The 13,919-nt window shown below is 39.5% G+C and overlaps 1 protein-coding gene across 2 annotated transcripts in view; it reads right to left on the minus strand.

Moving 5' to 3' along the window:
• HELZ (helicase with zinc finger) overlaps positions 1 to 13,919 on the minus strand; it is a 69,707-nt gene that overhangs the window by 19,946 nt on the left and 35,842 nt on the right. For both annotated transcript variants that reach the window (XM_054394028.1, XM_054394029.1), the window contains exons 15-20: positions 12,003 to 12,181; positions 9,731 to 9,849; positions 8,892 to 9,037; positions 6,106 to 6,253; positions 3,207 to 3,390; positions 1,999 to 2,227 (exon numbers count right to left, since the gene is read on the minus strand). In XM_054394028.1, the coding sequence (XP_054250003.1) occupies positions 1,999 to 2,227; positions 3,207 to 3,390; positions 6,106 to 6,253; positions 8,892 to 9,037; positions 9,731 to 9,849; positions 12,003 to 12,181 (1,005 nt within the window). The remainder of the gene's footprint in view (positions 1 to 1,998; positions 2,228 to 3,206; positions 3,391 to 6,105; positions 6,254 to 8,891; positions 9,038 to 9,730; positions 9,850 to 12,002; positions 12,182 to 13,919) is intronic.

The following is a 13,919-nucleotide window of genomic DNA, read 5'->3' on the forward strand; positions in this document are numbered from 1 at the left end:
TCGTAACAGGTAAAAACCCCTCCAAAATTAGAAATCAAAAAGAAGCACCATCAATTATTACTGAGAAGTAAAAATCAGAGCAACTACAATTTAGGATTTAGGAAGGGCAGGTCCTGCCTCACCAACCTGATCTCCTTCTATGATCAGGTGACCCGCCTGGTGGACATGGGAAAGGCTGTGGATGTAGTCTACCTGGACTTCAGCAAGGCCTTTGACACTGTCCCCCACAGCAAACTCCTGGCCAAGCTGTCAGCCTGTGGCTTGGACAGCAGCACTCTGTGCTGGGTTAGGAACTGGCTGGAGGGCCGAGCCCAGAGAGTGGTGGTGAATGGTGCCACATCCAGCTGGCAGCCTGTCACTAGTGGTGTCCCCCAGGGATCAGTTCTGGGCCCCATCCTGTTCAATATCTTTACTGATGATCTGGATGAGGGGATTGAGTCCATCATCACTAAATTTGCAGATGACACCAAGCTGGGAGCAGGTGTTGATCTGTTAGAAGGTAGAAGGGCTCTGCAGAGGGACCTTGACAGGCTGGACAGATGGGCAGAGTCCAACAGGATGGCATTCAACAAGTCCAAGTGCCAGGTGCTGCACTTCAGCCACAACAACCCCATGCAGAGCTACAGGCTGGGGTCAGAGTGGCTGGAGAGCAGCCAGGTGGAAAGGGACCTGGGGGTACTGGTTGAAAGCCGCCTGAACATGAGCCAACAGTGTGTCCAGGTGGCCAAGAGAGCCAATGGCATCCTGGCCTGCATCAGGCATAGTGTGGCCAGCAGGAGCAGGGAGGTCATTGTACCCCTGTACACAGCACTGGTTAGGCCACACCTTGAGCACTGTGTCCAGTTCTGGGCCCCTCAGTTTAGGAAAGATGTTGAATTGCTGGAGCATGTCCAGAGAAGGGCAACGAGGCTGGTGAGAGGCCTTGAGCACAAGCCCTGTGAGGAGAGGCTGAGGGAGCTGGGACTGTTTAGCCTGGAGAAGAGAAGGCTCAGGGGTGACCTCATTGCTGTCTACAACTACCTGAAGGGAGGTTGTAGCCAGGAGGGGTTTGGTCTCTTCTCCCAGGCAACCAGCACCAGAACAAGAGGACACAGTCTCAAGCTGTGCCAGGGGAGGTTTAGGCTGGAGGTGAGGAGAAAGTTCTTCACAGAGAGAGTGGTTGGCCATTGGAATGGGCTGCCCAGGGAGGTGGTGGAGTCACCATCCCTGGAGGTGTTCAAGAGGGGATTGGACGTGGCACTTGGTGCCATGGTTTAGATAGTCATGAGGTTTAGGGTGACAGATTGGACTCGATGATCTTTGAGGTCTCTTCCAGCCTTCTTGATTCTATTCTATTCTATTCTACAAATACATTAAAAGAAAGTTTATTAATCACCAGCTGGTGGGTACCTCACACTTTGTAAGCTGTTACACATTGTGACACTGACTCTGGAGCAGAAGGCAAAAGCAGAAAAAGCCCCAAAAAAAAAAAAAAAGGCAGAGTTGTCCATCTATCGAGGATATTAAAATGCTCTACCTCTCAATAGTGAAGAAAACAATAGTTTTCTTCATTATTACTGACAAATAGAAAAGGCCTCCCTCTTCCCTGTCAGCAAGACAGAGTGGCCCTTGCAGCTCCAATGGAGCCTTGGTAGAAGGCATCGCAGGTGTTACCACAGCATCGACTGACACTGCTCAGCCTATGCAGGGCTACAACTGCCTGCCCTGACTGCAGCAGGAGCTTCAGCAGTGCCCTTTGGACAAGCTGCAATCATGCCTGCAGAGTCAAACCTCTTACAGAGCTGGGAATACAACTTTACAATCTTTATGCTGTTTTGCTGGATATAAACATGAAGAATTTGAATTGCGTCATAGAGTTCTTTTAAAGGTTTAGATGTATTGTGTCTTTTCTGGCAGCTCGAAAGAACATCCACCACTTTATCCACCCCCATCAGCCACAGATAAACATCTCTTTCGGCATCCTCCACCCTAATGAACTAAGGAACATATATAAAGTACCTGCATCTTCCAATGGAACACAAAGCAATAGGATCTCCCACCACAGCTACCAAGGATTGTGCTCTTGTAATGGCAGTGTTGAGAAGTTTGTAATTGGACAGAAAACCATAATCCAAGTCTTCCGTTGAATCCTCCAGTAACTGCTCTTTCCTTTTAATTGGTGTTTGCTTATGTTTGCACGTATGCCGTGTTCGTACTGTGCTGAGAAACAAAACTCTAAACTGTTTTCCTAAAAGGAAACAAAAAAACCCAAAGTGTCTGAGATCAAGGCAGCTATTTGTGCTAGAAACACAATCAGACCACTGCTCTTGACAGCCAGATTTCACACCTAGCTGCCTAGCTGTTCTGAAGACCTGATAGCTACCCTTCACATGAAGAGCTTTATGCAAGAATAATAAGATTTAAAAATTTTAAAAGATGCCCTATAAATAGCATATTCTATTACAGGAATATTTCCTCTTTAAAAAAATTATTTTTCATCTTGATATTAATCACTCCAGAACTTTCTGAATTGCTCATTAGCTTTGCAATGTTGCCAATCAGCCAATAACAAATCTTGGATTTATTTATTTATTCTACCTTAAAAAAAACAACCAACCAACCAACCAAAAGTTCTGGACATTGTTGTTTCATATTTAAAAATGCTTCAAGTACAGCAATATCTACATGAAAAGCCAGAGCATACCACTCACTGTCACTCAAGTTACTTTATTACCTTCCTTTGTTTATTACTGACTGAAGCGCAGCCTAGCAACAGGCTATGCCTACACAAAATTCTTGTTATAAGCATGAGTCCATGAACAAATACCTAAATTTGTGGACCTGGTTTTTACAGTTTATTCCACATTTTAAGGCTAAAGCTTTGTTACATTTTTATTTGGAACTCTTGTTTTTCCTTTCAGGATAAAAATCCTTCAGTTTCCACTGAAATTTTCACTGATTTTTTTTTTCAAAGTAAGCTCAAATTTAATTTGGAAAAAAACCCCAAAATCTCACATCCATGAGTTTACTGCTTTGCTATTCACTGTTGGATTACATCTAATCAGCTTGCTTGCCAGCTGCATTTTGGTATGTCCATTTTTAAGGGCTATATCACAGCTCTCTCCTTTTGTTCCAACTGCTTGCAGATTATTTTAGTCTCACTTAACTTCAGCAGGCACATTTTTCACTTCCTTAGCATATCTTTGAGACACAGAACTATTACTTACCCTGAACATTGAGCACTCTCTCCACACTGACATCAGACAGCCTTTTTTTCCGAAGTTCAGCCCGGATTCTGAACACTTGATCAGCATAAGGTGTTACAACTCCTATACTGCCATCATCCAACTTGCCCCAGGCAACAGGCCATTTTCTTCTTAATTCTTCAACACGCTCCACTACTTCAAACACCTTAAAAGAAAGTCAGAATTCTTACAAGTATGCTCCACTGAAGATCATTTTTTGATATGGAAAGAGAATGTGAACTTTAAAGCTCTAAAGCAGGTGCATGACAGTATTACGTAGCTTTACCGCACAAGGAATCATATGATGCCATTCTATAGTGATACACTCAAATTTCATGCATTCAAACAATCCACTTGCCACACACTACCTTTTTTTTTTTTAATCTTCAAATAAAAAGCTTGCCCACAAAAATGTCACCTTTCAAGTACAACTTGGGAAATTATATTAATAACCTTAATTTGCAGGCTTATGTTCTTATGAAAATGTCAAGTGCAGGATCTTTCATATCATACTTGTATCTCATTTCCAGGAGTAAATACACTGCCTAAATAGGCACTATTTTAGTTTTATTCTAGATTTTATTTATGTAATATTAAGAGTTTGATAACTGTAGAAAGGGAATATGTATACCAGAGCACAATCACTTTCCATTCCAAAGGATACCACCAGGAATTTCAGATTATTCATCAACTGCTAGTCAATCTCTATGAAATACTATTAAGTGCGCTACCTGAGAGGACTAATGAGTAATGAAAAGTGAAAACTTCCTCCTGTGAGGAGACTGACTCAAAGAAACCTCCTGCCAGGCATAGCAGCTTCTCTTTCAATACACCAAATACTTCTGCATAACTTCGTGGAAGGTTTTTGAGGTTTGTTTTACAAAAAACATTTAGATTCCATTTGTCATTCAAAACTGTCAATATGTCATCCACTAAGTATTTATCCAGATATTTAAGGTCTGATAACTGATGTCTGCATTTTCCTAGAGCATCCCAAGGGCAAGCTCAGTCTCTTAATGGAAGCTAGGCAAAGTCTTCCTTACGAACCTCAAGTGTTCTTCACTTTCTTCTCTTCCCTATCAGTCCAACTATCTTTGGCTGCGAAAAGGGAGTGTTAAAAATAAATTTAATGCTCATAGCCTTTATATTATCTTCTTCAAATTGCTAATTGGGAATTCTAGGGACTTTTATGGACATTTCAAGAAGATGAAAAGTGATATAAATTGCAATGGGTATGTGGGATAGTATAAAGCATAGTAGTTCCCAACTGCTAGAAGTCTGTTGTTTCATGCTGAGATCTTACCATTTAAAATCTGACTATATGACATTCTCTTTTAAATATATTTTTGTATTAATTAACCTAAACCAGAAGAATTTATTGAAAAACTCAGAGAAAGGAAGAAGGAAAAAAAAAAAAAGGCTAGTTGTGCTGACAAAGGTTACTAGAATAAACTTTGGTATCTATAAAAAAAAATGTAGCACAAATATAATGACCTTTTGCAGGTATTTTGGCAGGCTTCTCTGAAAGTAAATAACTTCTAGATGTGTATTTAGAATTAAGGCCATACAGGAAAACTTTAGAATCAAGACCAAAAAGGGTAAGAGTATTTTACAGATTAATGTTTAATATAGGCACCAATGAACCATAAGATGCCCTAATGCAAAAGTCCATTAAGGGTCAAACAGCAAAAACCTCCCTCATCATCCAAATTTCAGTTTTTCATGTTGGTGTTTAAGCAGCTGTTGTCCTTCATTTCTGCCTGTAGCTATTAATGACTCACAATTTTCAGACAGTTAGTTGGCTACTGAAGATATTTTTAGGTTTTTTACAACTTCTTTTAAATGGCAGAGCAATCCAAGTAGATTAATGAAAGTAGTCAGGTGCCCTCAGTGTTGTTTTTTTTTTTTTTTTAGTGATGTGTCCAGAAGTCATTGGAACTTCTTACTTAAGTAGATATTTAATACATCCCAGAATGTATACCAAGGGCAGCATAACAACCAGAAGGTTAGCAACTGAGCATCAGATGAACTGCATCATGACCAACAACAGCTCTGCAAATGTTTCACAGCAAATACTGCTGCTAAGCAGTAACCTAAGCTTCGATAACATTCCTCATAAATTGAAGAAAATTAGTGATGTATGTTTGTCTTTCTTTAAATGTCAAGGCCATTTCTTGAGACATCTTTTTGGTGGGGAAAAAAGAAAAAGGAGTTGGGTCAAGCATCCTTCAATTTGAGGTGACCAGAAAAAGGCATCTTCCAGTACAAATACAATTACCAATTTAAGGGTGTGACTGTGTGGGGGTTTGGTTTTGTAGATCTGGGGTTTAACTCAAGGGAAGGAATGAGAATGAAAGCAAGTTTTGAAGAATATAAATAAATCCATATGAAACAAACATATTGAGTGTAAGCTCTCACTTAAAAAACATAAATCTCATCTGCACACGATCAGTCAAGACACCGATCATAAACATATTAAAGCAATATGAAATGTTACTCCAGAGGACTCTTATCTGAGTGGGAACATTTCTACAACAGTCAAAGAATTCTAAGTTTTACTTCAAATTGCAGCTACTCTCAGTTGCTAAGATACAGCCATCAGAATGTCACAAAAATTATCAGGAAAGACATTCTGAAGAATAAGCCTAAGAGAACTAAACACAGCTTATAATTTGAAAAAAAAAAAAAAAGAGAAGATAAATTAGTGGAAATGTTTACTACAATTGCAATGTTCACCATTTCATGTTTAATAAACTCCATGTTCCCCATTCTAAGTAAAGGACAATTTATGCCTTCTACCTATGCTGAGCATAAATCAATACATTTGGGGGGCAGTGGAGCTTTAAGAAAGCAATCAAGAATAAAGCCAAAGAAGAGTTACCTCTGCATTATTGTAAAAAGCTGTACTATTTTTTTCTTGCACATCTTCCCCACGTGCTGTGAAGAAAGTCAAAGGGTAGAAATCTTTGTGTGCTGGCTGCTTTCCACTTGCCATCAATTTGCCTTCATAGAAAAGTTCAGATGTATAACTGTAACGAGGCAAAACAGAATAAAATGTGGAGTCTAGATGTGAGCTCACTGATAAAAATGCAAATTTCTCTGATAAAATATGCAATCACAAAATACTTCATAAGGAAACCAGGACCACTGCTTAGTATTCAGCATCTTCAAGTGATTTCTCTGCATTGATGTTTCCATACTACAGAGTAGAAGGCACTAAAAATATGCTTTTCCAATGCTCTTTCTACACAGACACTGTTTTCTTCTGATCTAAAGCTCAACATTATGAACATTCCCACTCATGTTTCACTCTGAAGTTCTAGTGACTTGAAACTGAGTAAGAGGAACACTTGCTGTCTGGCACTGGCTATTCCCCAGTGGCTGACTGGACAATGAAAATCCTTACATCGTTTAAGGAAAATAAATCTACTACAGATTTCACACACAATGCAGGTCAAATGTTCAGCATTAAAGCAAGCTTTTCCTCTGTGACCTTCTGCAGTCAAGTCTATGTTGGTAGTCATCACAAACACAACCACAACATTTTAATTCTGCTGGCAGCAGCCATTACAGAAGGTGGCTGACTGAAAAAGAAATGAGGCAAGAAAAGAAATGAGGTAAGAAAAGAAATGAGGTAAGAAAAGAAATGAGGTAAGAAAAGAAATGAGGTAAGAAAAGAAATGAGGTAAGAAAAGAAATGAGGTAAGAAAAGAAATGAGGTAAGAAAAGAAATGAGGTAAGAAAAGAAATGAGGTAAGAACTACTTTCATGGTGAAAAGTGGGGGGAAAGAACACAAACTGAATGGAACAGGACAAAAAGCCACCAAGAAGAGACTGCAAATTCCTATGGCTAGCACTACAAATGCTGTATACTGTTGTGTGCACAACAGAGCTAAATTAATGTATTGGTTTTCATTAATTAGTGAATTCTGGTATAATCTAACTTTTAAATGCACAGCTTCCAGCCTTAATGTTCTCTGGATATAGCTCTGTGGATGCAGTTAAGATTAATGCAGCCTGACATGAAGGCAACAAAAGCAGGACACTGTGCTGTCAGTGGCCCACTGAGTTCTTCCAGGTTTCCAACTATTTTAGCTTAAGATGTAAAGAACTGGTCACAGGAAAGCTAAAGAAACTGGTCTGCTACCAAATCACCATGCAACAACTGCAGCCCACCACTGACCCAAACTGGCTTTCACTGCACAATCCTGAAGAACGTGCAGCTCTCCTGTGGATGGAGCTGCAGCAGTCTACTGCTGCCAATGAGCAAATTAATTTATTCAATTAATTTCTTCTGCGAATTAATTCTTAGTAATGAGTTCTCATTAAACAATAAAGCATCCTTTCTACAAGGGTTGTTTTTTCCAATGACTGCACCAAAGTCAAGCTGAACTAATGGCTTGTTCTTTCTGTAATTCCTTCTGGTCTCCTCTCTTAGGTAGGGTATGATTAATGAGCCCACCATGAAACCATCTTCTTGCACATACTTCTGTCTTAAATGCCATGGTCCCATTTGTCAGGGGAAATTCCATGTTCCAAAAAAAAAAAAAAAAAAGAAAAAAAAAATCAGCAGACTTGAAGACAGTCTCCTCACCAGACCACCGTAGGAGCATTTCACAGCTTCCACTTCACACAGTGATACTTTCTAGCCTAGGTTTCCCTAGCCAGCCCACCATCCCCAGTGGTATCTCTGCAACCATCACCTCCTGTTCAATGCAGCAGCACTTTCTGGAAACTCACTGTCTGAACTCTGGCTGCTGAAATGAATTTTAACGATCTTTCTGAGACAAATTTCATGGAAGTGACGTCTAACCAAAAGCTGAAACAATCCCTTCCTATTCAGTTTCTCTCTCATTTCAAACTTACAATTTCAAGATATGTGTAAGAAATGCAGCACTGCTCAGTGTATAATTACAAAGCCCATAAAATGAAGACAGATCAAGCTGTGTAACAAAATATGTTACACTCTCACTTTTGATTCCCCAGAGCACTTAAATACTTCTGCTTTTGCTTTGAACACAGTGATAACCTAATTAGCATGACTGGATACCAACAAAATATTCCTCAGTACATATTTGAGCCAGAATTTAAACTTTAGCATTTTTCCCCATGACTGCACTTACTCTTTCTAGCACAGCTCATGGATGAGCTCACTACACTAGCAGCCATTAGTTTATCATAGCATAAAAACGCAAAGCCACTGATTAATGTGTCTTGAAAAAAAAAGACAACAGGGAAGAAGCATGTCCAAAATGTGACCTTTTTTTTTCTGCTTGTATCCACACATTCTTCCCGTTGCACAGAGGTCACCATTCCAAGATCATCCACTCCAATAATGCTAAAACTTTGAAACCTAATACACTGCATCATGGTTAAAAAAGGGAAAATTAGCTCTTCTTTGGCTTAGTGTACAAGTCTTAGAGCTACAACACCCCACCCAAATGAGGGGTCTGTAAGACAACTAACTGAACCCCTGGCATCTCTTCTAGGAGACTGAATTCCAACCTAATAACAAAGAATTACTCAATTAATTAACTTTGAAACAACTAAGATTTCATTACAGAAACACATAATGCTTCTTTCTTCATTCAGCTGTGCTTGGCTCAATGGTTGTTCACTCACACCAGTCAAAGAAACACATGATACAGTGAAAAAGTTCACACCTACTTGATGATAGCTTCATGGGAGCGATAGTTCTCACACAGCAAGATCCTGCATGGAAATTCTGCAGGGTAGTGCTCATAGAGCCGATCAAGCAATGAAACATGAAGGTTTCTTTCCCTGGCAAATTCACTGTAGACAAAAGGACTGAGCTGTAATAGACACACACACACAAAGAAAATGTAACTAAATATGTGGACTTGGAATTTCATGCTCCAAACATCTATATTTTGCATCAAAACAAAAATGAAACCTTGCTTTTACTACATTCATAATCAGAAGACACATACCATGGCTATTTCTACTGTAAAAGTGACAAAAGATCAACATGCTCTTGAAGGAACAATAAAACATTCACTAACTAAAGAGGAGAGAACCCTTGTATCAAAGTAAAAAACCCCAAAAGGCAAAAAGAACAAAAAGCCAAAAGTAAAATAAAATCAACCAGCCAAAAAGGAACCCAAACAAAACCAAAAAAAGAACAAAAAACAAAATCCAAAACAAAACCAAACAAAACCCCCCACAAAAATAAGACTCAAAACTTAAAAACTAAACCCAAAACAAAGAACAAAAAAAAACCCAAACAAGCAACCAACCAACCAACTCCCCCAAAACACCCCTCAAATCCCGAACTGTTTGGAATCATTTCATACCATTACCCTGTCAATCACTTTACAGTTAAGTTATTACCACAACTGCTACAGCATCTTCTCACTGAGCAGAAATCCTGTGGGTCTATGTTCACAAACCACAGAAATTTGGAGAAGAGGAATAATTTCAATACAAAAAACCCACAAATATTAGACATACACCCACTTTACATTCCAAAATTCTATAGCTGTTACCTGCATGTGGTCTCCAGCCAAGACAATTCTTGTGTTTTTATTAGCTAATGCCAGAGGCATAATGGTTTCACACTCCATAGCTTGTGCAGCTTCATCTAACAGAATGTGTGTAAAAAAACCTGCAAAAACAGAGATATCAGCGAATAAATGAAAGCTGAAATATGATAAAATAAACAGTGATAACAATACAACAAAGTGTACTGAAAGTTCTGAGTTCTGACAGTTAGTAGAACTAGGGGGGGGAAATTAGCATGATTTATACAAATTAATTTCTAGCACCTACTGAAAACCACACAAACAATTTTCAAACCCATCAAATGACCAACAGTGGTCAACTGATAGCCAGAGACATGAGCAGCAGCCAGAGATCTGCCTTTTTATTCTGACACATGTGAAGCTGAATAAGTGTTTCATCTGAGCTCTCCTTATTCCAAGAGGAAATGTCTCTTGGCAGACTTCCTTCAGGAGCTTTCTCAAATCTGAAACTCTTGTCATCACCTTGAAGGGCTTAGGACAACAACAACGGAAAAGACATGACAGCACTTTGCTCTGCTCTGGTGAGACCTCACCTGGAGTACTGCATCCAGCTCTGGAGCCCTTAACACAGGAAGGACATGGACCTGATGGAGCAGGTCCAGGGGATGGTCATGAAAATGGTCAGGGTGCTGGAGCACCTGTGCTATGAGGACAGGCTGAAGGAGCTGAGGCTGTTCAGCCTGTAGACAGGAAGGTTCTGGGGACACCTAAGAGCAGCCTTCCAGTACCTGAAGGGAGCCTACAAGAAGGCTGCAGAGGGATTGTTTCCAAAGGTCTGCAGTGACGAGGGGCAACGGTTTGAAATGAGAGAAGAGCAGATTTAGATTGGATATTAGGAACAAGTTCGTTGTCATGAGGGTGGTGGAACACTGGAACAGGTTGCCCAGGGAGGTAGTTGAGGCCCCATCCTTGAAGGTAATCAAGGTCAGGCTTGACAAGGCTCTGAGCAACCTGATCTAGTTAGTGGAGGATGTCCCTGCTCACTGCAAGGAGGTTGGACTAGATGACCTTTGGAGGTCCCTTCCAACCCAAACCATTCTATGATTCTATGACTTCTTCAGGCACATGAGTATTATTATTATTATTATTTTATTTACTGAATTTCCCATCAGAACTGCACACCTACCTGAGAACATTGCAGGTTATGAGCTTTAAGGAATGTCAGGGGGGAAAAAAGGAACAGAAATTGAAGGAGAACTTAAATTCAATCTTACAATAATATTGGACCAAAAGGTTTGTTGGGTAGGTGGGAAACTATGCATTGGGTAACGTGCACTTGAGAAAAAGTGGGCCACAGCAGGCTTACATTTTGTGAAGAGTAAATTTACAATAGGTATAGAAGTAGTTTTGCACATTGACATATATATATATATATAAAGGTCTAAAATTCAGTATTAGCTGACTTAGATACCATCCAGTTAAGATTATATACATAAAAATGTAGCCATTTTCTTTGGAAAACATGAATTTCACACAGCTGCACACACATTACTAAGGCATGACTGTACACAGCTCACTGCCAAAGAAAGCAGGTTCTTCCACCAAAAGAACTGAAAATATTTACCATCAAGTCCATATTAGTTTTCTCTATTGCAACAAATGCCTAAACAAAGCCATAAAAACCTAGCCTTAACATCTTCTTGTAAAGAAATTCCACATCCTCCAAAAAGCAGATGGTTTTCATTTGGAGATCAAGGAAACAAACCTTAATCAGCCTTTGCCCCCCCAGAAAAGCAGTCTGATATATTTCAGTTTACAAAACAACCCTACAAGTATCACGTGACCATTGCATGGGCTTGTACACGTGGGAGTTGTTTGCCAAGCTAAACAAGTCAGAAAACAAGGAAAAAAAAAGCTCTCTGTATGTATTTATGCTTACATGCCCTATTGAGTAACGACCTTAATGAGCATAATATTCAAAGTCAGAAGCTCAAACAGAATTTTCCCTCTTGGATCTCAGAAACACCAGATCACAGATAGGGCTGCTGTTTTATTTGATTTTTTTAAAGTAAGAGAAAAAACAGAATAAGCTAAAGGTTAATTTAAATGCCAGCAATTTATAGCTGTGTAATAAACATTTATTCACAACCACAAAAGAAAAAAGAGAAGACTATTTTAAGATGATCACTGTTCACATCTATTTTTTAACCGTTCAAAGAATTGGGTAAAGAACTGACACTGGAAAGAGGAAGAGAACTCTGAAGCATGGACACTTATTGTTTAGAAATGACCTTACCTGGTTCAAGATCCAGCTGACAAAGATACTGTGATGTATTTAGAGTCACAACTACTACTCGCTGCTTAAGAATGTCTTCTTTCTGTGGCATCTGAAAGGTGGAATGTGTGCTTGAAATCAAACAGTACTGATGCACAACTGGGTGGACAGTCTTTACCCAGCGATTTCTGAAATATACCCTAGGAAAGAAAAAGGAAGCTTAGTTTTTCTGCTACTTCAACACAAGTGACAGTTGAAAATTTCAAATGTTAATACTCTGGGTTTTGGTAAATAAATGTAATCTTTAGGAAGCAAACCATCACAACTATGCAGAATTAGATCCTGAAATATGCTAAAATGGCTTGGATTTACCTCTCAGTATTTACTGCAGTGCAATGCTACATTCAACAGTTACCAAGGATTAATTCATGTATGGAAATCTGTACATTTCGTTCATTCTGAGGGAGCTGAGGCTCTTTAGCTTGCAGAAGAGAAGCCTGAGGGGTGACCTCGTTCATGTTTATAAAGATGTGAAAGGTGAATGTCAGGAGGACAGAGCCAGGCTCTTCTCTGTGATGTCCAATGATAGGACAAAGGGCAATGGGGGCAAGCTGGAGCGGAGGAGGTTCTGTATGAACGTAAGGAAAAGTTTTTTCACTGTGAGGGTGACAGAGCCTTGGAGCAGGCTGCCCAGAGAGGTTGTGGAGTCTCCTCTGGAGACCTTTCAAATCTGCCTAGATGCATTCCTGTGTGACCTGCTCTATGTGGTCCTGCTCTGGCACTGGGGTTGGACTGGATAATCTTTCAAGGTCCCTTCCAACCCCTAACATTCTGTGATTCTGTGACCCTCTCACCAATGCCTATATCATTGCAAACTATCAGGAAACTCATTTTAAAGAGATAGTTCCTTAACTGCAACATAAATATAGCCCACATATGGTCTTGGCAGTGACAGAGCAGCAGTGGTCTGCACATTTCCTCAACTGCAGCCACAGAATCTTTAAAAAAAATTAATTTCAAAAGACATTAATAAAATCCTGCACTTCCTCTTCCACATACTGCGTGTCTTCTAGCAACCAAACAGGAAGCATATTCACCTTTTTATCATGCAGGGCCATAGTTATGATTCACTGTATAAAAGACTGAGAAAACAGTGCCAAAAAGGATGGCTGAAGTCTAAAATCTCAGGACGTTGTCAGCAAAGCATTGGATTTCAAATATCTTTTCATGATATATAAGATCATTTTAATCACCATATCATGAGATTAATGATGACTTTTTCTTAAAGAGTGATGAAATGTTCTGGCCAGTCTAGCTAAATGGAAGGAGAACAGGGAAGACACAAAGACTATGGCCCAGAAAGCAGAGTATAAGTATCTCCACAGAGGTCTACAGCAACACACCAAAGCTCAATAGCTGAGGAGCTGGATAAAGATGTCAGAGCACTTCTCTATGGGGTGCTCCTCAAAGACACCATCTGTATCAAGTCAAAACTGTCAATCTTCAGTGGAACACTTAAACTACAGGAAACTATTGTACAGAAATTAATACTTAAATTCTCTTATTTCTAAAGTAAATCAAGATTGAATGATTTAAACTAAATTCAGTTCTAAATACGGAGTTTATGCTGTTTGGTTTATCTGTTCATGATTTATTTCCTCCTGCACCCATGTTACAAACCCCAAAATCATTAATGATGTATTTGAGAAGTGTAATTTTGTATCTAAGTGCAAAGCATGATTGCACTGGCTGGATTTTGGATACCACATGCCCACCCAGATTTGAAAATTACAGCTCAGTTCTATATTACTAGAGAGCACAAATTATTAGGATTACAACAAACTTGGGTTTTGAAAATCCAACATTTATTCTGGCCAAGAAGCAGCAAGCTGAATGGCTTTTGAATCTGACAACACACTTGACACTTCATGTCCAAAG

The sequence above is a fragment of the Indicator indicator genome, chromosome 29 (genome assembly GCF_027791375.1).
Source record: "Indicator indicator isolate 239-I01 chromosome 29, UM_Iind_1.1, whole genome shotgun sequence".
In the NCBI taxonomy this organism is placed as follows: Eukaryota; Metazoa; Chordata; class Aves; order Piciformes; family Indicatoridae; genus Indicator; species Indicator indicator.